The following is a 24,358-nucleotide window of genomic DNA, read 5'->3' on the forward strand; positions in this document are numbered from 1 at the left end:
TGTCAGACAAGTTTTTTCTGACACAAATGATTGCTAAAATACTGGGGTGCTGCACCACAATATGTGCAGTATAACATGCTGCACAGCGCTCTGATATTTGTGAGGCAGATTTCCTAATTAACGTAAGCAATCTTAAGCAAAAGCTGATGTAGCACAAACCTTGGAACTGAAGCAGGCTCAGCACAGAGTAAAACTCTCTTGTCAGAACAAGCCCTTGTGCTCGAGGGTCTGGTAAGCCAGTGACAGACAGCTCTGCTGTACTTACACAGCCCCTCTCGCTGAGGCACCCAAGTGCCACACACACCTCTGCAGCTCAGCGTAGCAGAATCCACTGCAGTCCGCAGAGCACCATCAACCACGTTTTAACCAAGCGACAAGCCCAAGGCTGCGCAGCAAGTCTGATGAAGGACATACCTGAACTGAGTGTCCCGTGTCTTTCTGTAACATGCACTGAATACACCCATAAGGATGGCTAATCAAGCTATGAAGCATATTATAAAGTGGGGACTGAATTAAATCACTGATTATAGTCAAGGCTAAAAGAACAAGCAGGACATTCAGATATTAATAGCATTACCAATGGCAGCACCCAGTGACTTTGGTGGAATCCAAGCTATGCCACAGTGCCATGGGTGAGTAGCACTCATCAGCTCTCTCCTCCACAGTGATGACATCTCAAGACACCACAGCCAGCACTCTAATGCTGTGATTTGGGCCTATGCCCATCCTTTCTACTGGTAAACCAGCTATTTTCAATATAATTGTATTCAATCTATAGCTAACTTTTATTCAGATTGTGGAAATTTAATAGGCTTCTATTTTAGAACAATGACAAGACTAGACTTCGTATTTCACAATGGTAATTTCATACTCACAATTTGTTTTGAGACAAAAGTTTCCATCCTCATATTTTATTATTATTGTTTAAGAAGCACAGCTGCCTTTCAAGTGCTAGACACACAAGGTCTGATGAAGATATTTCTTGCTTTTGAAAGATGCATAGCACTGGTCAGTTAGGCTTTCACCACTGGGCAAGACGGCTAATCCAGTATTACCAATTAATTCTTAAACATCATAGTGCATTCTATTTAAGCCTCATTTAAATAAAAGCCCGTATTTTTAGAATTAAAAATAGGATTGCTACACATCTTGCCAAAACCTTTTCTTTTGCCTCCAACCTTCTCAAACACACAGCCCCAGGATTGCCAGGCTCAGTGGTGGTTGGCCCCCTTTGATACACCGACCCCCAGCAGTTCTCCTGGGGATGTTAAATGGTGAATTGAAGGTCTCTTTGGGCACAGAGCCACTCTCCAGCAAGCTAGTAAATGCTCACAGTTTCACGAGTCTCTTTCCAGAACAGTCTACCACACTTCGAGAAAGTGCATCATTTAAAAGAGTGCATTGGGGGACGTCCCAAGCGTGTGATCCACAGATGTGTCAGGATAAGACAGCACAAGGGACCCAAACAGCAAAGCAAGTAAAACGACAACATTTTCAACTAGCCACATTAGCTTGGTGGGTGAGAGACATTGTTCGTTGCAAAACAATGGGAAAATTTGAGATTCTTTTTGAAAAGTTGCCTTTAAAAATAAAAATCTCCAGAATTCTAACACAGTTTTGGTTTGGTTTTACATTGCAATAATATGTTTTATAGCCACTGCTTCTTTTGGGATTCTTGAAGAAATACTTTTTCATGATGAAGTCAGTGCCTCAGGTTACAAAAACAAAACAAAAGACAAAACAAAACCAAATCTAGATAACATTCTCATATGTAAATGGGAGTTTTTATCTGAAAGCTATTTAGAATGGCATATTTTCTTAAAAAAAACCCACCTCACTGCTTTGTTTGCAAAGCGGAAAACACTCAAATGCTTATTGCAGAATTATGAATTAATTAGTCTTAGCAGACTATGCTGTTTACTTTCAAGCTCTGGGAAAAACAGAGTGATGAAAACAGGAGGAATTTGGAAGACTGCGTACATAGGAAACAAGAAGAGTTGCTTTAAAAAGACACTGTCAGGTGAGCTCAGTGTTACTTGCTTTCTATTTTCCGTATTTTTACTCTGTTTCCACTTAGTAAGAAGCCACTTCAAGTCAACAGAACATGCCAGCAGGTAAATTAGTCAAAATGGAAATTTCTGATTTTAATCCATAATACTCAAATTAAACTGGGTATATTTGCTCTCCATGGTACAAAAGGTACTGGAAGACAAAACTAAATAATGAAAACTCCCCTCTACGTAAGGGCAGTCCATCCCTATTACGTCATCTTTATTAACTTGAAACATTCCAGATCCAGCCTTCCTCACTGTACTTAATGGATTTTGACTTCAAAGCCTTTGGGTCCCCCTAATCAACATCTCCTTTCCAAGCCAAACAGGGCAGATGCAAAGCCTGAGAGCCAAATTCTACTCATGGAGCTTCTCCAACTTCAGTGGGGTTTCACTTTCACAAACTAATCAGGTCTGTAATATTGCTGGTACCTCGATAGTTTCGGCATTCAGTGACACATTGTGCTCTTGAACAGGCAGAATGCATCTTCTAATAAGAACTTGGCATGAAAACTAAAATCCCTCTCCAGTACCAATGGGCAATTCACACTGTTGCTTGTAACAGATACAGTCAGTGCACTGATGTGATAGAATGCCAAATTATTTAGACATCTCTTTGTCAAAAGTTATGCTAATAAAGACACGTTTCAGAAAGCATGACTTTACCTCCACACATGCACAAATGCAGGTGACGCTACATTCTTCCATTTACAATGAAGACATCTAAAGAACTCACACCTGGATTCTAACTTGCTATAAGAAAGGCATGAAGGGAGTTTAATACCTGATACTGCAGCCTTTCCAGTCACAGGCGTTGGTGTAGTCATCAGAGAAGCAACACTTACAACAGTGGAAGTTGCAGTCTTATTCACTACTGATGAAGTTGACTGGCTCTGGCTTATACAAATTTGGTGTTGCTGTCCAGATGTCTTTGCTGCAGGAGTTCCAGAAGATGATGAACTGGAACCTGCATTATCTATTTGCTGCATTAAAGAGGCAGAGAGGGATAACAAATTCCTTTTCATGTCATACGTTATTCAGCAATAAGCACAACAAGGCAATATCTAGAAGTAGCAAAACCAAATGTTTATCCATCAGTCATTAAGAAGTTCTCAAGCCCATATGCAAAACCTTATCTATAATGATGGTATAGATAGAATGGAGGTTGTTTCAAGCAGAAACCGTGCACACAGGAACTGCTACCACAACTGCTTTGATAGTATCTGGAGCCAGGTCTCTTAAATTCAGCAAGCAGGGAGGCCTCCAGATGAGAAATCTGACCCAGGAATGTTTCATATTTCCCTGCTGCTCAGAACTCCAGAGGTATCCTCAGAGAAATGGAAAGAAGTCTGGGATGCAGAGGCTGCATGGAAAATTTCTATCTCTGTAGCTTCACTGAGAGCTGTAAGATCAGTGAGTAGCATTTAATGCAAATTTTAGCATCTTCACCTATAAATGCTGTGTGCCAGCGTTCAGCCCTCTGAGGGCAGCATGGCATCAACCTTCTGGTTGTTTAATCTTTGCCTCCCTACAGGCAAAAGCAGCAGGGCTGCAGGAACCCTCCCAGTGAACTTTACACTGTCCTTTTTGCTGCCTCCTCGCCACCCTGTGAACTCCAACCACATTCCAGGCAGACAACCTGGATCCACACACAAGAGCACTAACTCTAGGAATGCAAATGTTTTTCTTCCAACCTCACTCTATGCCGAAGCACCCTATTCCAAGGCTGTGCTGTTACAACTCCCTGGGGATACAGGGAGGACACACCCTTTGAACAGTCACAACTGAAGGACCATGAACCTTGGCCACCGCTGGCCTCTGAAATCTGTTGATGACAGATTTCACACTAAGCACCATGTAGAGTCTGTGATCTCAGGGAAGCGACCAACAGCCTAGTTACTGCTGGCTTTCACTGGCCTGCTGGATACAGAGCTTCAGGCATTTCACATTCTTCTGCAAATTTTTGTGCCAGGAGCATATTTGGTGTTTGAAAGCTGCATAGCCCAAAAAATCTGATTTGTATGATTGCAAAAACTGTTTCAGATAAAGCCTTCCCCGCCTACCTGAATTTTAACAACATTAAAAGCAAGAAAGCGCAGGTTTCAGTTTCTCTTCTACCGTTGTTTCCTCGCAGATATGCCAAATTAGCCTCACAGTTATGCCAAATAGCAAACAACGCGACAGGTTGGGACACAAATAAGAGCAGATCCCCCAGCAATGCTGACTGAGAAGAATCACAGAATCACAGAATTGTTAGGGTTGGAAGAGACCTTAAAGATCATCCAGTTCCAACGCCCCTGCCCTGGGCAGGGACATCTCCCACTAGATCAGGTTGCTCAGAGCCCCATGCAGCCTGGCCTTAAAAACTTCCAGGGATGGGGCTTCCACCACCTCTCTGGGCAACCTGTTCCAGTGTCTCACCACCCTCATGGTGAAGAACTTCTTCCTAACGTCCAATCTAAACCATCCCATCTCTAGTTTTAATCCATTCCCTCTAGTCCTACCATTCCATTACCCGACATCCTAAAAAGTCCCTCACCAGCTTTCTTGTAGGCCCCCTTAAGATACTGGTAGGCCACTATAAGGTCTCCTGGGAGCCACCTTTTCTCCAGAATGAACAACCCCAACTCTCTCAGTCTGTCCTCATAGGAGAGGTGCTCCAGCCCTCTGGTCATCCTTGTGGCCCTTCTCTGGACACGTTCCAGCATGTCCATATCTCTCTTGTAGTAGGGGCTCCAGAGCTGGACACAGTACTCCAGGTGGCGTCTCACGAGAGTGGAGTAGAGGGGGAGAATCACCTCCCTCGACCTGCTGGCCACGCTTCTCCTGATGCAGCCCAGGACACGATTGGCTTTCTGGGCTGCTAGTGTGCACTGACGGCTCATGTTGAGCCTCTTGTCCACCAGCACCCCCAAGTCCTTTTCTTCAGGGCTGCTCTCAAGCCAGTCACTGCCCAGCCTGTATCGGTGCTTGGGATTGCCCCGACCCAGATGGAGGTCCTTGCACTTGGTCTTGTAGAACTTCATGAGGCTGGCATGGGCCCACCTCTCCAGCCCACCACCTCTGGGTGGCATCCCTTCCCTCCAGTGTGTCAGCCGCCCCGCATGGCTTGGTGTTGTCGGCAAACTTGCTGAGGGTGCATTCTATGCCACTGTCCACGTCGCTGACGAAGATGTTAAACAAGACTGGTTCCAGTACTGATCCTTGAGGGACTCCACTTGTCACTGGCCTCCACTTGGACATGGACCCATTGACAGCCACTCTTTGGGTGCGGCCATCAAGCCAGTTCTTTATCCATTGAATTGTCGGTCCATCAAACCCATATTTTATCAGCTTGGAGACCAGGATGTCATGCGAGACAGTGTCAAAGGCTTTGCTCGGGTCCAGGTAAATGACGTCAGTTAAGAATACCAATAGGGGAAAAAAAAAAAAAAAAAGCAGTGGAAGTCCTTTCCTGGGGATTATACTGGCTAGAGTGAAAACATTGTATTACTGAATATTGGCAATGTTGTTTCTCACCTGGGCCACCCCGTTTGTGGGAAGGGCCACAGCAGGAGCAGCAGCCGTGGTGATGACACCTCCTGATACTCTCAGCACAGTGGTGCCAGGTTTGGAGAGCTGGGATGAGGCAGGCACTGATTTTATAGACCCATCTGATATTTTCACCAGCGATGTCTGCCCACTGGGTGCAGCCTTTGAAAAAAAGAATTCAGCATAAGGAAAAAGGTGTATTTCTTTGGATTTTTTAAAATGACTTAAAAAAACCCTCAGACACAACAACAAAACAAACAAGACAAATGCTTTCTGTATTACTGAAAAATATTTTCAAAAGACTTTTGAAAAAGGCAAATCATGGCAATAAGAGCTGGAACAAAATTATCACCTGAGAAATCAACTTTTTGAAACTGTTGTCTTTGCAAAAATATGCCTATCAATCTTGAATTTTGCATCATCAATTAGAAGTACTCTTGGGGAGTTTGAATTTCATAAGGACCACTTGATAGTTTTTAAAAGAAGGAGCTTTGAGGGATAACAAAACCAAAAATTTTGAAGAGCTTTAGCAGGTGACCCATTTCTAAGGTTCAAATATTTAAGCACATTTTTGCACCTGACTGTATTCACTTCTCTAATTCCATTTCACTAAGAAATCCCAGAGCACATTTACAAACACGCAACCCAAGCTTACACATGACCCACTTTGAGAACAGAAACAAAGCTGGAAAACCGTGGTCCAATATCTGCATATGAAAGTAGGCCTTCATGTGCTTTCCTTATCATAGTACAGCCAGCATCATAATGGTACAAACACCAAACCAAACAACTGCAAAAGGAAAAACTTTCCAAATGTGTGGCTGTCGTTCCTATACTTCATCGGACAAAACGCTGACTCGTAAGAAACACGTAATTTGCACATTACCTGTGTAAATAGAGCGGTTTTCTGTCCAGTTATCACTTTTAGTGCTTGTCCTTGTGTGGAAGATGCTCCGACTCCTACATTACCCTGAACAACTGAAGCTGGAGTCAGCTGCTTCCCAGAACTCTGAGGAGAAGGCTGGCCAACCAGAAAGGTGCCCTGCTCCAAAAATAAGTTAGGGAAGTCAGCACTTTAAAACACAGTTAAGAGTCAACAGAAATATACTATATAAGCCTGTAGCTGTAATGCAACAACATTTTATCTTCTAAAAACAAGGCACTGCTAATTACAGTGGATGCTTCTGCACTAAGAGCTGGACACAGCCTTCTCGGTGCAGAACACCACCTTCTGATGCAAGGGAAGGGGTGAAAAAGCCACAATCGGTTTCCTGTCTTGTCAGAAGCATCCACTAAAATTTAACACACTTTGTGCTCTTCGAGTTTATTCTTCATGTCTTCATGACAAATGTTGCTTAACATGCAAGTCAGAAAGGCTACTGCTGGGTGAGGCAAAAAAAAAAAAAAAAAAAAAGAGAAATCGAGACATTCTATCACGTTCTCACTTCAAAACGTATTTAGAGCTCAGCATGCAGCGACAACTGGAGGTGCACGCTGTAATAACCTAACAGCTGAGACCTTGCCACCCTTCCTGCTTCTCATCAGTATTCAGCTGCTGCCCTTCAGAGGCTTCATTCACCCACTATCACACAGGGGCCCCTTCACACAATCTTCTGTTTTCTCATTTTTACTTCCTTACTCAGCCTCGCTGTTTCTCTCCAATAACTTTCCTTTATTCTCCTCTCTCTACCACTTTCCTCCAACTCTTACACATCCTACTGTGTAGGATAACTCTTCATCTCTGTCATATCACCTCTCTTGTTTTGGAGACCCACTGCTTGCCCTGGTCTTACTCAGTGCTGCTTTCTCAGCCTGAAAGGAGCCATGAGGATACCACCCCGCCAGGGGAGGTGAGGGGCAGAGATGTGCCAATAGCAACAGCAAGTGGTAAAGCAAGTGCCGGGCAGAGGGGAGAGAGGCAAGGGCTATGTGAGAGGTCTAGATCCCATAGTCCAAGAATGTTTCATGTACTACAGAACCACAGGACATCCACATGTCACCACTGCAGCCTGAAATGTCGATCTGCTTCAGCTAAGATGCTTACACCACTGACCTGGGGCGTCTGCTTCAGGATGTAGGATGTATAGGTGAGGTGCTGTGACAAGTTACTGCTTGTGCTTTGGGTTCCTCCTCCTCCACTATTCGTAGAAGAACCAGATTGGAGACCTGTAACCAGAAGAAAAGGCTTGACTCTGGTAGCCAGACAGTGTCTAAAGCATCCCTGTGTATACAAGATGCTTGCTGCCATGTTTTGCAGCTGAATAACATTATTATCCAGTACAGCACAGTTCAGATGTGCTGCTGTGCTCTCTTACAGCTCAGCAAATGCCATGAATGAAAGGGGCTATGGGGGAAATAAGGAGGACTGTTGGACTGTTGTGCAAGCAAAGCTCATTTCAGGCTGGTTTGAGTTCTCTCTCGAAAGAAGACGCTGTCCAACAGATGAAGTCTTTTCATCAGTCTTCTGCAGGTTATGAATCTGCAGCAAAAGCCCTAAAATCACTCTGAATCCCACTGGCTTCTTAATTTTACTGTTGTTGGCTGTTCCAACACAATTGATACCAAGCAGTGGCAATTTGCAGCGACACTAATATTGCTCTGCCTCCAGAAGGAACACCCTGAACACTGACTTTTTTGCAGTCTCTCATTAAGAAACAAGGATAAAAAGCCCATACTTGTGGCTCTGTCATGAAAATCACAAGTATTTGCTCTTCCTTGAGGCCTATGAGATTACTTCCTTCTTAAGGTTGGACTGCCCCAGCTGCCTCTCTAAATCTCAAGCAACAGGGCTTCCATCACCAGCTCTACAGCCCAAAAATACCTTCACCAAGAAAGTATTTTCACTGCTTTTTCAGTGACAGGTACTGTATTGCTATGTTGCTTGTATTTACAACCTTATATATTAAACTGAGTAATACCTTTTTCTCACTGCCAGTATCATAACTGGGAGCAAAAAATTTACATCCAATCCATCCCCCATCCCAATCCCCAGCCTCAAAAGGAGCATTCTTTGAGAAGGCTCATGACAAAATTCCTCTACAGAGTCCAAAATCTGCAGTATTCTTTCCCTAGAGCAATAGCACACTATAAACAAAGTATCACCCATCGGAACTATTTTAGCAACGTTATTCTCCTGGTATTTCACAGCAAATTTGATTCACAAGCCCATTAACAACAAAGTGTTTCTGCTGTTCTCAACAGCTTGGGGCGAAATCTTGTATCAGTACTCAAAACCATTTCTTTCCCTCATTCCAGATACAGTATCTTGTCCTTTTCAAAGTCAATTTCTTATTTTTCTAGTTTCTCCAGGGTGTCAATCCATGACTTATTAATAGCTTTCACAACTACATTCAAATCCATCTCAGTTCTACACCACAAAAATGCAGTTTTGTCTTCCTACAGATCACAACAAACAGTTAAAGACACTGAATTTTGAGGAAAATACACTGCTTTCAGCACAGAAAGACACTGAAAGTACTGCATGAAAAGCAGTTTCATCTAAAACAGATGACACTTGGGTGATCTGTCTTAAAAAGCACCACATACCACATTTGTTGTGAACAAAGAAACCCCATCCCATTACTGACTTCCACAGTACCAGGATGCTTTATAGCAAAAATGCCCAAACATATTAATTATGCAGTGATTACATTATTTAACTCATTAGATTTCCCTGCAAGACTAACTAGCATTATTTGTGGCTCGCAGTATGGCTCCTTGGGGTATCAGAAGCAGTTTTCCTTTCCCAGAAGGATTCTTGCTGTTGGTGGTGAGGTACAGTTTGGTGCCTGGTGGTAAGTTTGCCAAGTTTGCCAGGTTGGTGGCTGGTAACTGCAGTGTAGCCATCACTAGAAAGAAAGAATAAATAAAAAAATAAAAATGACTGCTTGCAGAAAGTAGTACGCACTGAAATCTGCACAGGATGAAAGTACTAGGAGTGACAGGCAGCTAGCCTTTGATAATCCATTCTTAGCTGGCCGAACTGCAGATTAACTCCACCTGTGATGCACAGACCCTTTGAATAGGTCTGAAAAAACCTCTCTGCGTGCAGCGCCACTTAGAGCTGCGGGCCAAAGCAGCAGAGCCCTGGGGTCTACAGGCTTACTTGGGTCTAGCACACAGCACCTTTCAAGCAGTCCAGAGCCTAAGATAAGATGCTCAGCTAAAGCCAGCTATGTGCAGAAGCAGGCTGGGTGCTTCTGCCCAAACTCTTGTAACTGTAAGCACTGGGGAAGATGTGAAGACGCCATAAGGACAATTTGGCTCTTCATGGTTGGATTTACGTGGAGCCCTTTGAGCATCTAAGGACTACGACGCTGGGCAAAAATGTGAGATCTGGCTCCAGGAAAGTCTACTGGTCTCTAGCATGTTCCTCAGCATATCTGTCTGATCTCCCCTGACAGAACACAGCATGTTTTAAAGCGCTTGTGCTCCCTCTTACAGATTATGAGTTAACATTTTCTTTATTGCTAACCTTAGTCAGCCTGAATTTACCTGAGGACCTCTCCACTCATTTTGAAGTTTTTCAATCACACATAGCTATTTTGCAGTTGAAGAAATCATCATAGAGTCCCAAAGTCTACCCACCATGAGCTATTAACAAGGTGCAAAATTACCCTACCTGAGCCTTGAGATGTACTTTTCTGAGCACCTGTGGAAGAAACTTGCGCCTTTGTTATAGTCTGCACAGGCTGAGCAACAATTGTCCCTCCACCTCCACTCACGATGGCTTTGGCTACACCTTGAGTCACAACCTGCTTCGGACCAACAGCCTTTGCTACCGAAGAGCTAGATTTTGCCACAAGTATCTGGCCACCACTGATAGCCACCGCTTGTTTCACTGTCGACTGTAAAGCAGAACCAACTGGAACGCCAACAACCTGCAACAAATAAGTATTGGATGATGTGCTGCTGGCAAGAGCTACCATGTGAATTCTAGCTGGTACGCTTCCTCCATCTCTAGACATTTCAGGACACTTTATACGTGTCTAGTCACGTATAACAGCTATTCATTCAGAAACAAAATTAAATTGGCAAGAGTTCAATCCCAAGTAAAAAGATAAACTGTTAAACACAACCGGGATTTCAGAGCACCCACAAAAGATTAAGTACATTCAAATTACAGGGCACTTCCATTTTTTTCTGATATATAAGCAATGGCTTAATTCCAGATGAAGATAAATCTTGCCTTGGCAAAGCACAGAGATCCAGAAATTTAGTTTCAACACATTCATGGGAATAGACTCCCTGCCTCAAAGCAGAATCCACAAAGTGCTTCAATTTTATGTGTTGACAATAACTGCAGGCAAATATGAGTTTGCATACCTGCTCAAACAGGCAAGGCAGTAAAAAGGACAATGAACTGCTGCAAATGCAAATATGCATTTACTCATGCAAAAGTGAAAGCTCCATATGTAGTTTCTTGTGCTTGGCACATGATTTGACTCTATCCACAATGGAAACAGGCAAGAATGGAGACAATTTCTGAGACATCTGGCATCTCGTCACTGCACAGTTACTGTGCCTTCTCAGAAGCTGTGTCACTCCTGTCAGAGCAGCACTACATTGGCACAGACTCCTACAATGAGTTGCCACTCAAGTAGGACTGCTTGCACCTCATGTTAGTTCTGGCTCAGCCTCCACCCCACTCCCTATTTGTCCTGTTCTTTTTCATTGCAGGCCTGTCGTCCAAAGAAAGAACTTGCCTCCTCTTGCAGAAAGATCATGAGTTTCAGCAAGAGCTGACGATGGCAGCCAACTTTCTGGGTTGACAGGCTCCAGTTCAAAAATACCCCCACCCCACTGTTGCAATGGGTTAGACAAAGTGGGAGATGTTCCCCATACACAACAAAATGCAATAATGCCTCCTCACCCTGCTCCTTTTATGGGAGCATGATGTGAGACGCTCTGTGCACATGGGGAACCCAGCTAATCATGGTGCTGCTGCCTGGGTCTGAGACAGAAGCAACCCTACAGCCCTGAGAGAAGCATGAGGTGTTGCAATGAAACCACAAGAAAGCCCGCTTACGCCACACCGAACATGTTCGAGCGCCTCCCTCATACCTTAGACTGCACCGTCCCCTCGCCTGTGCTCACAACCGGCTTCTGCGGTGACAAGGCTAACATGTGGCTCCCTTTTACAGTGACATACTGCTGCACAGAAGTCTGTGTGGTTGTCCCTGTTGCTGGTAGTTGAGGTTGCTGGGGCAGCTCTCCCGGCTCCTGCTTTATTATCACCTTTTAAATAGAAAGAAAAAAAAAAAAAGCAAACACCTTTAAATAACTGGGGAGCATTTCTGGAACCGCCTGTCTGCAAGAAAGGGCAGGCAACAGCCAGTAAACTCAGAGGTGGCTCTTACACAGCACCAGGGGCACTGTCTAACTCAGCTCGAAGATGGGGGCTACTCCCAACACACAAGTGTGTGAGGGGGTGGTTGCATTTACAAAGCATTCTGAATTTGAGAGGTGCTCATGGAAATTACAGAATCACAGAAATTGCTAGTAAGATTACAACTAGTAGCCATACTAACGATGGACATGGCCAGACCTGACTTCTTTAGGCCCTACATCTCAGAAAGGAGCCAGAACACTTTAAGGTTTCCAATTTCTAGGCACCCTCCTGCTGAGAACACATTCTAAACTTCAATTTTTTTTCTATCCTGCAAAATTATAACCAATATTATAACCATAGATATTGCAAATTATTATAGCTGATATTATTCTCTTGTGAATGTTTTATGTTTCAATGGGAAGGCCCTAAATCTAATCTCTACAACTGGCGACTCAAGAAAGACTGGTGGATTTTTGTGTTAGATTGCTGTAGGTACTGTAACTGGTAGGAGGCATTCTTCCACCTTTTACTTGGATCACCCTAATACTGCCAGAAACAACTTTAAATTCTGGATGGTAACTTCAAAGGAAATATACTCATAAGCCTCAACATTCAGAAATCACTATAGCACTTTTTAAGAAAATCCCGACAAATCTACCCCAGTTTACTTTTACTGTATCCCACTAAAAATAGCTTTAAAAATACCAGCCTCCATATGACAGTGATTCAAAGAAAAACAAGAAAGGCTTAAAGAACAGACAGAAAGAAAGGTCACAGGAACAGTAAAGCCATGGAAAAAGAAAAGAAAACAAGATACATTTTTTTGAGAGGTGATAAGAGAGCTCTTGGCAGCAAGACGTATTGGTGCCAGTAATAGTTTTACATGCACTGGAAGACACATGGTTTGTAGCACAAATCAGCAGGAAATAGCACTCTCGGGCATCTTGTCTCAGCACAAAAGCCAAGAGGAATACCTTTGTAAAAGCTCCAAGTCCTCCAGTGACCGATTTGGGGCTTTGCACCTTGGAATGACTCCCGATAGGACAAAGAGGTGGCATGGTGGCAAACAAAGAATCCTCCTGCTGCGAATAGGAAGACACGGTGCAAAAATTGGTGAAATGTCCAATACAAGAAATAAAACAAATGGTTGCTATTAAAGGGTAGCACGGACTACCTGGGCAGTCCTAAATTGCCATAAGCTATTTACAAAATCAGTCAACACTTAAGTAAAAGAAGGGTAACATACTTAATACAATCTACAAAGCAAATTGTATTTGGAAATTTACACCTCCAACAGCAGTAACAGCTTCTTGGTTTCTTACCATATCATACACAAGTGAAAGAAAATGACTCATTTGCCCTCCCCCCCACCCCCCAGCTTTTTAGAGAAAGCATTTCAGAGCTGTAAAATTCAAGCGGCTGAGGGGGGATCTTATCAATGCATGTAAGTACCTGATAGGAAGTTGTAAAGAAGACTGAGTCAGACAATGCTCAATAATATCCAATGAAAGACCAAGAGTCAACAGGCACAAATCGAAACACAGAAAATTCTATTTAATTATAAGATTTATTTATTTCTTTATTTTAATTTAATGATGGACGAACACTGGGACAATTGTCCAGAGAAATTGTGGACTCTCCAGTCTTGGAGATACTCAAAACTCAACTAGATAAATTCCTGAGCAACCTGCTCTAGTTGACCCTGCTTTGAGCAGGCAAGTTGGACTAAATGATCTCCAGAGGTCCCTGCCAACCTCAACCATTCTGTGATTCTATACACAATCTCGGAGAGAGAAAAAGATCTAAGAAGAAACAAGTTATGGAGGGGGAAAAAAAAATGTTCAATTTAAATCTGCAAGCAAAATTCTCTCAGATGAATTTTTGTTCTCCTGTAACTAGAAAGACCTGATGGCACATAGTCTTCCCAGGCAGAACTCACCATTTGGCAGAAAAAGTGAGGCTACCTAACTAAATGGAGTAAAAAATATTTCCACACCTGCAAAATCGTGTACCTGGCATTCCTGGATCTAAGACTGGTGGAGAAGTAAAATGTATTTGAGGAAGTTTGTTACATTTGTGTTTTGTTTAATTAAAATAATTATACTCTTTTAAAATCAACGTGAACTCCAAAGCCATGGTTTCACTATTACTTGGCCCATCCTTGGGTTGGATCCTGACCAGAAAGCAAGCCCTCAGATTCTAACCTAATACTCCTGCCATCTTCCTTGTGATTAAACATATGGCCAAAACCAGGTTAGTTTTCAACCAGGTCACTTGTCTGCTCTGGCTCACCACATCACTACACAACTGGTGGCAAACACAGGGAAGGTGTGAAGACAAGGCTAGAGGCACAAACAGCCCTCTCAACAGCAGCATGCATATAAGGCATTTTAAAGTGACTGAAGAAACACAGCCTTAAGTCATTAAAAAAATACAGAGTAAACTAGCACTCAGTGAAGAGATGAGAAGCGGTGTGTGAAACACAATCTGTAACATTACACTGTAACAGCAGATACCCCCTCCTCTTTAAAGAAACCATAAAATTACAGCCTTTCCACCAACCAGAAGGCATAGGGTCATAAATCAAAATACATTTCTGTTTACAGTTGATTTCTGTATTTTTTAAAATACATTCATTTTTTAACTTTGCCCTAGAAATACAGAATTCAACTGCTACATGTGCCTACTCCGACTCATTTAAAACCTTTCAGAAAGAACTGTCCCAAACCAGTGAAAAATAAAGACTAATGAATGGTTTTCAATATAGTGAAGTAAAATCCATTTGAGCAGACAGGGTTTTAAAAGCTGAATAGCTGCACACCTGACACTTCAAATGCTACTCCCAACCAATTGCTTCAGACAGCAATCTTCAACACTTTTCCCTAACAGACATAGGAAGCATTTCAGTTCCAAATGTAAAGTGATTTGCTCTCTGCAGGCTGACTGGCAAATCTTTCCCCCCCACCCATATCGAGAATTAATATTCTTGTGACTTGGAGACAGGGAAACGCTCCTATTTTCAGCAGCACACCCACCAGCTGCTTTCAGAAAGAGCCTCACTGATGCCTCTCGCCTGCCAGAAATATCCTTTCTAGTACAAGATGTGGGAGAGGTTTTATGTGAGACCGTTCAGCTCTGTACCTTTTTGGCTTTGCAGATCAGAAGCACAAACCCTATTCATCACTGTTTGTTTACACATTTCGTTACTCCACTGTTTACACAAATATTTTTCTAAATGCAGGCAGTTGTAAAGCCACTAAATGAGCTATTTTCAGGCTGCTAGGAACAACTGCTGCACAAAAATAATGAACAGAGTGAAGGTTTTGAGGTAGACACCTCTGGTTTAATCACATACCATCACTAACAAAGTGAAGAAGATCAAAGTCAGCTACAGAAGAGCTTTCTTGAGAGATAAGACACTTGGAGAGCTATGCTCTCCATGGATTTCCTTGTAGAAAAGCAAAAGAGCAGTGCCTTTAACAGAGGTGTAGGCAAATCCAATTAGAGCTGCATGAAGTGACACTATCATCTTGTATAACCACCATGCTCTCATATGACTCCATCTGTTAGACACCGTAAACCTTCTTATGAAACGACAACCAGAACAACTTACACAAATTGTTGAACTGATAATACTAAAAAGTCCTACTTGATAGGAAGCTGGATTTTAAATGGAAAGTACGCACCTAATGAGAACATTACCTTGACAGCTGAGGTGACAAAACTGCTCCCATGGGTCTTTGATACAGGAGATGCAGTTCCGTGAGAGGTCTGACAAACACTGGTCAATTTGCTGGTTGGGCTCCCTGCGTAACAGAAAATAAAGCAGATGTCGGGTGAGGCATGGGGAGCGGTGCCACTGAACACATGAAACCTCTTCTAACAAGAAACACTGCATTTCGACTTTGTATTCTCCATGAGGTACATCGGTGGGAGTTGGCATGGGCACAAAACAAATCCACTACCGAATTTCTACCTGCAGAACTCATGCCCCAGAGAAGGTACTCTCCACTCAGAGCTCCATTTCTCATTAACAAATAGTCAGACACCTTCCTGGGCAGCTGAGGATATCCGCTGGAGGTGTGAATATGTGAAATTAGGACAGTAAATGAGTCAGAATTTGCTGCTGCAGATGCAACACCCTCCACTGCCCAGAAGCCTTCTGAACCTACACTAGCCTCAGACACTGGCATGGGGAAGGCCTGGAGGAGCCTGGACTGGGATGGAAAAGGAAGGTTAGAAAAGGAGGGAGACAAAGTGAGGAGTAACAAGAGGAAGGGACTGAGGGAAGGAGGGAAAAGGAAGAAACAGAAATAGGGAATGAAGTCTGCAGAAGACTGCTCTTGCAAAATCATCATATGGAGATGTGTGCCACAGCACCCTCATGACCCCCCCGAGATGGATGGGGGTGCAGTGGCAAACTTACCCTGCATTACCAGAGCATGTAAACAACACTGTTGCTTAGCAGCAGTTTTGTTACTGCTGTTGGTTTGGTTTGTTAGTTTATGAGATGCCAAAGCCATGGATCACACACATGAAAACACAGTAATAGTCTCTCACACAGTCGTACTACAACCTTCACTTAAATTTAAAAGTAAATGAACAGACATTTCTCGCAATAATGGCGTTTGGGAAGGCTGGTTTTCACACAGCATGAAGTTTTAGATCTCGCCCCTCTTTTTAAATATGATCTGTGACTTTGTCTGTAATATCACATCACACTCAACCCAGCCTGGCTGCTGTTGCCAAAAAGCCAATTCCAGATTCTCTCTTGCCCCCTCACACAGGGTCTGGTGATGAGGCTATCTGACAAAGCTCAATTTGGGGAGGGGATGGTATTAATTTTCTGCTCTGCCACTGATCTGGTCTGACTCATGCAGGATGCAGGGGAAGCGGCAGGAGTGCAAGGGAGGGAGAGGCAGCAGGCAGTTTCTTCCAGGCCAGTCTGTACTTACATCACACTAATGTGGTGGGAAACTGCACCTTTAGTGGCGTTAAGACTCCTATGTCCAAACCATCTGGTGCATCTACAGATCCTATCCTCCATGTACAAATCTCTACCAGGAGAACATGAAAGTTACCCAAACCACGACAAACCACATACGCAGAGTAGACAGTCAAGCTGGAGGTAAGGAAGAAACAGGAAAGAAAAAAAAGACAGAAAAACCCCAATCAAACAAAAAACCCCCACCCTATTGATGAAACAGCTTCAGTGTTACCAAGAAAGCCCCCAAACATACTTTAAAAAAATTCAGCTGCGACTATGTTCCCTCTACCAATTCCCTCTGTGATGAAGTTAAAATGAACGTTGACAGTTATATTCCTTCAGATAATAGGCAGAACTGTTATTAAGAGAAGAATTTTTGCACCTTCCAACCATGCCCAGCGAACGGTTTGTGTGTTACATGGATGCTGCAGTTCACCACATGGCTCTGAGTATCCTTCTGAGATGCTGGCAAGCACACACATACACAATCAAGTGTTTTTAAATAGATAGCATTCTTGGCCACAAATCACAACAAATAAATGACTTTCGAGTGACCTTTCCTCCAGCCCCAGCACACAGATTACCAGTTGACTCCCATATCCATCACCCATCTCCTGCAGCTTAGTCCTCCCCTCACCCTGACCCCAGGCTTATGGCTTATGTCACCACTGAAACACCAAGGGAATCCAGTTAGAGGAATCCAAACTGTCTGGAATCAGACCAGCTAGAAGTTGACAGCAGCAACAGAAACTAGCACGGCTGTTCTGATAACCCGGGCCTACTCAACCATTTCAACACGTCTAGAGCACTGTACACTGGGACTTAAAACTGATCTGTAAGTTGCTGCAAGCTCTACACACTTTTTGCCCATATCCGCAACACAGTCCTCACCCAATCACCCGCACACTGTTTGTGTTTAAATCTCTGTGCCCCACAGTCTACATTACTTTCTCCCCTTCCCTTTGTGCCTGCAAAGAACATGCTGTCTTTGACGAGCTATCTGTGAATTCAATTTGCCTTAAGTTATATGTGCTGTTTCCTAAAGGAAGTGACATTAAAGTCTGAGATGCTCTTAAACTTGTTACATCGGCCAGTTGTGCAAACCAACAATACCTCCTTTGCGAGTCCTCTTCTATCTTTGCAAGCTGAAATACTGTTATTATACTAACCATTTTAAAGGGAGAATAAACTTGAATGGGTAAGACTAAGCCACTGCCTTCTGTGATCACACTACACACCTGTGCTTGTGGCTGCTGCTCCAACCATCTGTCCAGGCTTGTCCACAATAATATACGGATTATTAATGACTGAACTAGCAGAGCCTTGCTTCATGTGCACCGGAGTGGAGGTTGGGGTACGAGGTAGCGGAGATGGACTAGGGGTCGATATTGGAGAACCTTAAGAAAAAAAGTCCAATGCTTCTGTCTTGTAAATGTTGTAAGAACATAAAAACACAGCAATAGTAGTACTTACTTAAATGGCTTAGAGAAGGAACATTTTTTGAGGAGGCAATTCCCAGCCTGAGTGAGATCATGGGACTTGGAGAAGGAAAGAGGAAACAGAAGGAAAGGAAAAGTCATGTAAAGCACTATGGCTTATACCTACCCTGGACATTCTCTGCCTACCAGGACAAGCAGGGTTCAAGGGGACCTTGAGAAGCCATCTTGTCGATTCCTGAATCCTAAGGGATGTTACCTAAATCGTTCTCACTGCCAAGACCAGTCCACCCAAGGAGACGAAGAAAGAGAGCCGCACTCTTCGATAGGTGCTCTCTTTCCCTTGTGGAGCCCACAGTACAGGCATTCAGAGCTAGGAACCAAGCAGTTCACGTAAAAAAGCTGTGCAATACAGCAGCCGTCAGACAGGCATGGACGCTCTTGTCTCTTCACTGCTCTCACTACAGCAGAAGCCCTTGAAAGCAAACTGTAAAATGTGCAACTTGGGGGTAAGAGGACCAGGAGAGAGAAAAACTAGAGAAGAAAAAAGCTGCATCAGGGGTAAACAAGAAATGCAGAGAAAAGGACAGGCACGGAAGTGATCAGAGAAAAGAGATGGCAGCAAACACACTAAGCTTCAACTGCCTGTTAATCTGCTTTCTTGGCAGTGATTGACAATTAAAATGGAACATAAATGCTGATCAAATAAAATCCCCATGTCTTATAAACTGCTTTTGAAATCTGAAAGGGGTGACACTTCTCAGCAGACAGCATACCCTTGGAAAAGTATTTAGCAGGGAAACATTTAAATAGCAAAGATAAACAGAGAATAGTCCAAGGATTTTAAAAAAGATAGGATGGCCTCTGTAATTCTTGCTTTCTGGGAAGCCTTGGGAAAGAAGATCAAGAGAAGAGCTTATTAAGAAAGAAGAAAGCACTTGGCACAGGTTCAAATGAAAATCAGCCTGAGTATCGTTTTAAGATGTCAAGGAAAAAATACTGAAATTTGATTAAAAAAACCCCAACAAACCAGACAAACTTTGGGAAAATTGTTTGGGAGCAGATCATCAGAAATCACACATACTGATACCTGGTGCTTCATCCTCTCTACCCTGAATACCAGAAAATGAAGGGATGTAATAGGTCATCTTTCAGCTTCACAACATGTGACACCGTGAGCTGCACATTAAAACTTTCTGACGCAAAACATCATCCAGTGGATGGCATCATGCCCAGGCAGGGAAGGGACTACAAGTGAAATAAGTAAACAGCACCTTGACCATATTTGGTTCAGAAGCTATCAAAAGAGTATCACTTTGCTCACTGCAGCCAGCTGACAATTTAATCCAACAGAGGGTGGACTTTTGGAAGAGGAAGACCAAAGCTGTTCCATCTGAGGAGATATTACAAGTACAAGAGGGACCATTTGAGTCTACAAGGCTGACCCTAATTATTTGCCCGATAATCAGAAAAAAAATTTTCATCTTAATCCATTCCCAGCTGTCTGAAAGCAGGAGGGAAAAGAATGGTTTCTTCCCACATAGAAATACTGCACATGGAAGATGTGTCCTTGCCTGGACATTTCTGTGGGTAGCAGTCCAGTTAAAGACTATAATTTTCATACTTAAAAGCATTCAAGAACAGGGAGAGAACAGCTCTCATCCTGCTTTTGATCTGATGTGAAGCATTTCACACTTGTATTTTTTTCTTGAACATTAAGTGTGTTTAGCTTCTTATTCTAGAATTTCCTACTGCTTGATGTTCACACGCTGGCAGTAAACCAAGGGAAGGATGCAAAACAAGTAAGTCCAGCTGGTTCACTCTCTTGTTTTTCAAGTTGAAGCACACTGGGATAGGTAAACTAACATTCACCTGATACAATCTTGCAACTCATGGTGATAGGCTGGAAGGATTTTCCTGGCGACTCTGCAGGGCTTGGACTCTGACCTTGAGGCACTATTTTACAGCTAGCTGCAATGGGTTGAAAGGCTGAATTTCCATGAGAGCCAAAGGTAACTTTCTGTGTGGCTAACTTGGTGGGAGTCCGTTCTATCGAAGATGGCAGGGAATAAAACGTGGCATGTCTTTCGGTTTCAGCATTCCCAGAGAATCCTGATTAAAAAGGGAAAAGAAGAGAAATAGTTCTTAGGCTGCGACATCTAATTCCTTACTGTGCTTCTCTACACAAACAAAACTCAGGTATGACAAACACGCTCTTGAAGGAAGGAAGGAAAAGCAACTGGTGGGCAACAGTGAATGGGGAGAAAGTGGAGTAGGGGGTTCCTCCTGTGCAAGCCTGTTGGATTTGTCTCTGAATGGAAGAATAAAATGCTACCATGCACAGCCTGTTCAGCCGTGGCAGCTGATCAGCCGCTTCTTACACGTTTTCTTGGAACAACCTTTCCATTAACCAAAAGCTGCTGATAGTTTCGTGTCTTCGGTTAGGGGTCCACAGGACTAAGGCTGGATCTCCTTCGCAGAGAATCTCGCAACGCATTTTTTGGAGTAAGAGCACAAGGAGACCACCTATTGCCTTTTGACCTGGGTTAAGGAATCCACCTTATCTGATGTAGGAGGAGATCAACTAATCTGGAGCTGAGGAGAGAAGCCACTGCCCATCAGTGTAAGAAAGAGGCAGGTTTACTTCCTTCCTGTTGGCTGTAGGACTGCTCACCTAAAGGTGATGCGTATCTTCCTGTTTGAACAAAAGTCCTGTTTGAACAAAAGTATTTAAAATTTGTCTGCATTTCTCCTTTTTTGGCCACAAGAAAACACTGCACTTAAACAGAGGACATTCTTCTTGCTAAGCCAGGACACTGCTGGTGGCATAACCGTGCCTACCAGAAAGTGCATCACACAAGACATCAGCTTAAAGCCATTCCTTGAACACAGGAGTGTCAGGATAAATCAAGAAAGGCATCAAACCACGTCGCATGCGACTGTACTTTGAAATATAAAGTTGCTGTTTCCAGCAAGTTTCTGACACTAAAACGTGCAAACCATAAAAGACATCCTTGTTTCTCAGCCCAGTTAACCAAGGTCTGTCATGTAAGCCTCAACACCATATATTTCAGAAAACAAATCCAAATGCTAACAGAGGCACTGTTTTTCCTACCTCAGGCAAACTGAAAACCGTAACAGTGTGCCCAAGTGGCCAGCATTAGCTTATTTTAGGCAATTCAAATGATCCTGAGGCATCAACTGCTGCCCATTGAAAAGGGTGCTGCATTTCCTGATCTTACAGGGGAAGGTGAGAAAGAGACCGTGACACGCACAGATGCCATCCCTCAGACAAACATACGCTGTCTTTTTCACTTCCTATGTTCAACACCACAGTTACACAGTCTTTTTTTTTCCTCCCACAGTCAAATCACGTTAAACACCAAGATATATAACTGAACACATCACTAGACCAACTCCTTAAATCTATACACAGTCTCCAAAACATTCAGAAACCTAAAAAAATTCCCTGAAAACAGTCTGCCAGGGACAAAACTACAAGTGCTCTTCAACAACCTTTATTCCAACTACATCCCCTGCACAAAGCTCCATATTCACTACATTTAGCAAAACAGAGCCCACTCACAAACTCCAGATTTAGAAAAACAGAAGCAAATAAACCATTACAATTTCTGAATTGCATTTCAGAACACATTGAGGAAATAATCATCTGAGGTGAGCAAGGAGCAGGTGGCACTGGCAACCTTTAAGCCAAAAGAGCAATTAAGAGGAGGTATCCAGAAGAGCTGAGGTTCCAAGAACTCAGATTTCACCAATACCCACTCACTTTACCTTTGTCCACAGAAGCATCTGGGCTGGAGTCCCGCAACTGTTTAATTGGTGAAGAAGCTTTGACTGGTGCTGGGATACTCAATGGCAGTGGTATAGATGCAGGAACGTCAGAAAGGTCAGACTCCGAAGACTGGGAGAAGAGATACTCCTCGCCAAGGGAATGCCTATGTAGCTCCACATCCACTACCTTCCAGAAATAGGTGAGAGGATGACATTAATATTTGGGAGCTAGGTAAAGATATAAAAAGTGAAAACAACTATGCCCCTTATTTTTATTTTAGTGTCTGGAAAACTCTCCCTCTCCTCCCCCCACCTCTGCATAAAACTCCCATTCATTTCAGGGAGACTTCCCAGAGGTCCAGCAGCACCTGGGCTAAGACAAAAATCTTGCAGCATTTACCCACCACAGTAAAATAGCACATCTCGCAGTCCACAGGGAAATCTGAAGTGAACACTGTAAGGAATATAGAGCCCAGCTCCAAGCATCCCACTAAGGAAAGGACGGCATATCCCCTTAGGGACAGGCACAAAACTGCAGCTTGCCTTTTCTGTCTTTTTTGATAAGGCCTTGAGAAACACACCACTTTATCTACTCTTCAAAAGTGTTCTTTAATCACAGTGGACATCTCACATTAATGTTTTCTCCACAGACTGAAAAGCTGAAATAATGCAATTTCACCATAAAAATTTCCATTCACTACAGTACAAGGGGAAAGTAATACAAAAAACCCTTCAGGGATATAGCAAACTATGAGTTATCCACTCATTTATTTTATTTTAACTTTCAAGAGTTCATTTTCCATCAAAATACTGCATCTTGAAAGAGGCAGAAACTTAGAAGTACTTAATATACTGCAAAATTTCAGTAGGATAGTTGTGTGATCCCTTTAATTTAAATTATTTATGCATGAGATTTGCAGCACATCAGAATGCAAATCATGATATTTGGTACCAGAAGGTCCACAAAGAAATAAGAATTAAAACTGTAGTACAAGTTGAATTCTTCATGAAAGAAGAGCTGGAAACAGCCTCCCGTGAACTAGAAAGTGGAAAAAATGACTGTTGTCATGAATAGTGACAAGGTGTCATAATCATTTCATTTAACAAGAGAGCAAAATCTACATTCCAGAAATCGTGAAATCAAATGGGTCTGACTCTGTGCCTAGTCACGTGTATCTTTTTCTTTTTAAACATCCTTAAGGGAATCAAAGTACAACCTCCATCCCACGACCCGCTGACTCACCGTTTCTGCGCCAAGTGTCTGCAGGCCTGTGTAGGTCCTGTCCAACTGGGTAAAACAATACAATATATTTATATTAACCAGGCCAAAGCCATATATTACCTAGAGTTTACATTATAATTTGTTTCAAAGGCATTAAAACTATGTAATTGAGCAGCAGTGCATCAAATGTTTTGAGGCCATAAGGTCAGAAATCTGTGTGCTCTGTTTAGTACCCTCTCTTCTGCAAAAAAACCAACCACAACCCAAAACCTACACTAAAGTAGAAAGGAGCAAAAAAGCTGAAGGAAATGAGATCATTTGGGACACAGAATCATAGAATGGTTTGGGTTAAAAGGGACCTTTAAAAGCCATCTAGTCCAACCTCCCTGCAATGGGCAGGGACGACATCAACTAGATCAGGTTGCTCAGAGCCCCATCCAACCTGACCCTGAATGTTTCCAGAGATGGGGCAATTATTATTTCAGTCTAAGAGAAGCCTTCAAGGAGTGTCCTTATTTATTCCCGATATCAATATAAGGAAATAATAATGAGAAAAAAATCAGAGATTTAAACTAACCAGCACAAAGGCTATGTTTGCACTACAATTTTGATTAAAGAACTGTTCACACAGAGTATCAGCTAATGAGGAGGGATCTGTTAAGATACTTATAGAGCAAAGCTGGGTTTGACAGGCTCCCGGTGCCCAGAGCTCAGGGGCAGACAGGCTGCCAGCTGCGGAGGAGGGCTCAGCTCACTCACATCACCTCACAGCAGCCACAGGCTCAGTACACAAACAGCAAAGATTTGCTGATGTGAGTGCTTGTGTGCCATGGACTAGCTCAGTTTTCTTCTGTAGGCTGGGCTTCCTTTGCTGCACAATGTCCATTGTACTGTTACCAATTTCTCCCCAAGTTGTATCCCTCCAAATATATTTCACTCGTCTGCTTTAAATGTTCCAGGAGAACATTTCCAACCTTCTCTACTGGCTATATTTGGGGTTGCAGTGAG

At 43.0% G+C, this 24,358-nt stretch overlaps 1 protein-coding gene across 7 annotated transcripts in view; it reads right to left on the reverse strand.

Annotated features, from left to right (window-relative positions):
• The window catches only part of YEATS2 (YEATS domain containing 2), a 51,930-nt gene that overhangs the window by 13,776 nt on the left and 13,796 nt on the right, over nucleotides 1-24,358 (reverse strand). For 4 of the 7 annotated variants that reach the window (XR_010071717.1, XM_063339558.1, XM_063339555.1 and 1 more), the window contains exons 9-21: nucleotides 23,372-23,416; nucleotides 22,129-22,315; nucleotides 20,209-20,448; nucleotides 18,139-18,297; nucleotides 15,616-15,719; nucleotides 12,888-12,995; nucleotides 11,646-11,819; nucleotides 10,204-10,462; nucleotides 9,269-9,430; nucleotides 7,636-7,748; nucleotides 6,469-6,624; nucleotides 5,571-5,744; nucleotides 2,836-3,034 (exon numbers count right to left, since the gene is read on the reverse strand). Coding sequence is in view for 6 of the 7 variants with exons in the window: in XM_063339558.1 (XP_063195628.1) it covers nucleotides 2,836-3,034; nucleotides 5,571-5,744; nucleotides 6,469-6,624; nucleotides 7,636-7,748; nucleotides 9,269-9,430; nucleotides 10,204-10,462; nucleotides 11,646-11,819; nucleotides 12,888-12,995; nucleotides 15,616-15,719; nucleotides 18,139-18,297; nucleotides 20,209-20,448; nucleotides 22,129-22,315; nucleotides 23,372-23,416 (2,080 nt within the window). In the remaining variant the exon portion in view is untranslated. The remainder of the gene's footprint in view (nucleotides 1-2,835; nucleotides 3,035-5,570; nucleotides 5,745-6,468; nucleotides 6,625-7,635; nucleotides 7,749-9,268; nucleotides 9,431-10,203; nucleotides 10,463-11,645; nucleotides 11,820-12,887; nucleotides 12,996-15,615; nucleotides 15,720-18,138; nucleotides 18,298-20,208; nucleotides 20,449-22,128; nucleotides 22,316-23,371; nucleotides 23,417-24,358) is intronic. The other 3 variants (XM_063339557.1, XM_063339559.1, XM_063339560.1) reach the window with 3 other exon arrangements.

This window comes from Chroicocephalus ridibundus, chromosome 6, assembly GCF_963924245.1.
Source record: "Chroicocephalus ridibundus chromosome 6, bChrRid1.1, whole genome shotgun sequence".
NCBI classification, from domain to species: Eukaryota; Metazoa; Chordata; class Aves; order Charadriiformes; family Laridae; genus Chroicocephalus; species Chroicocephalus ridibundus.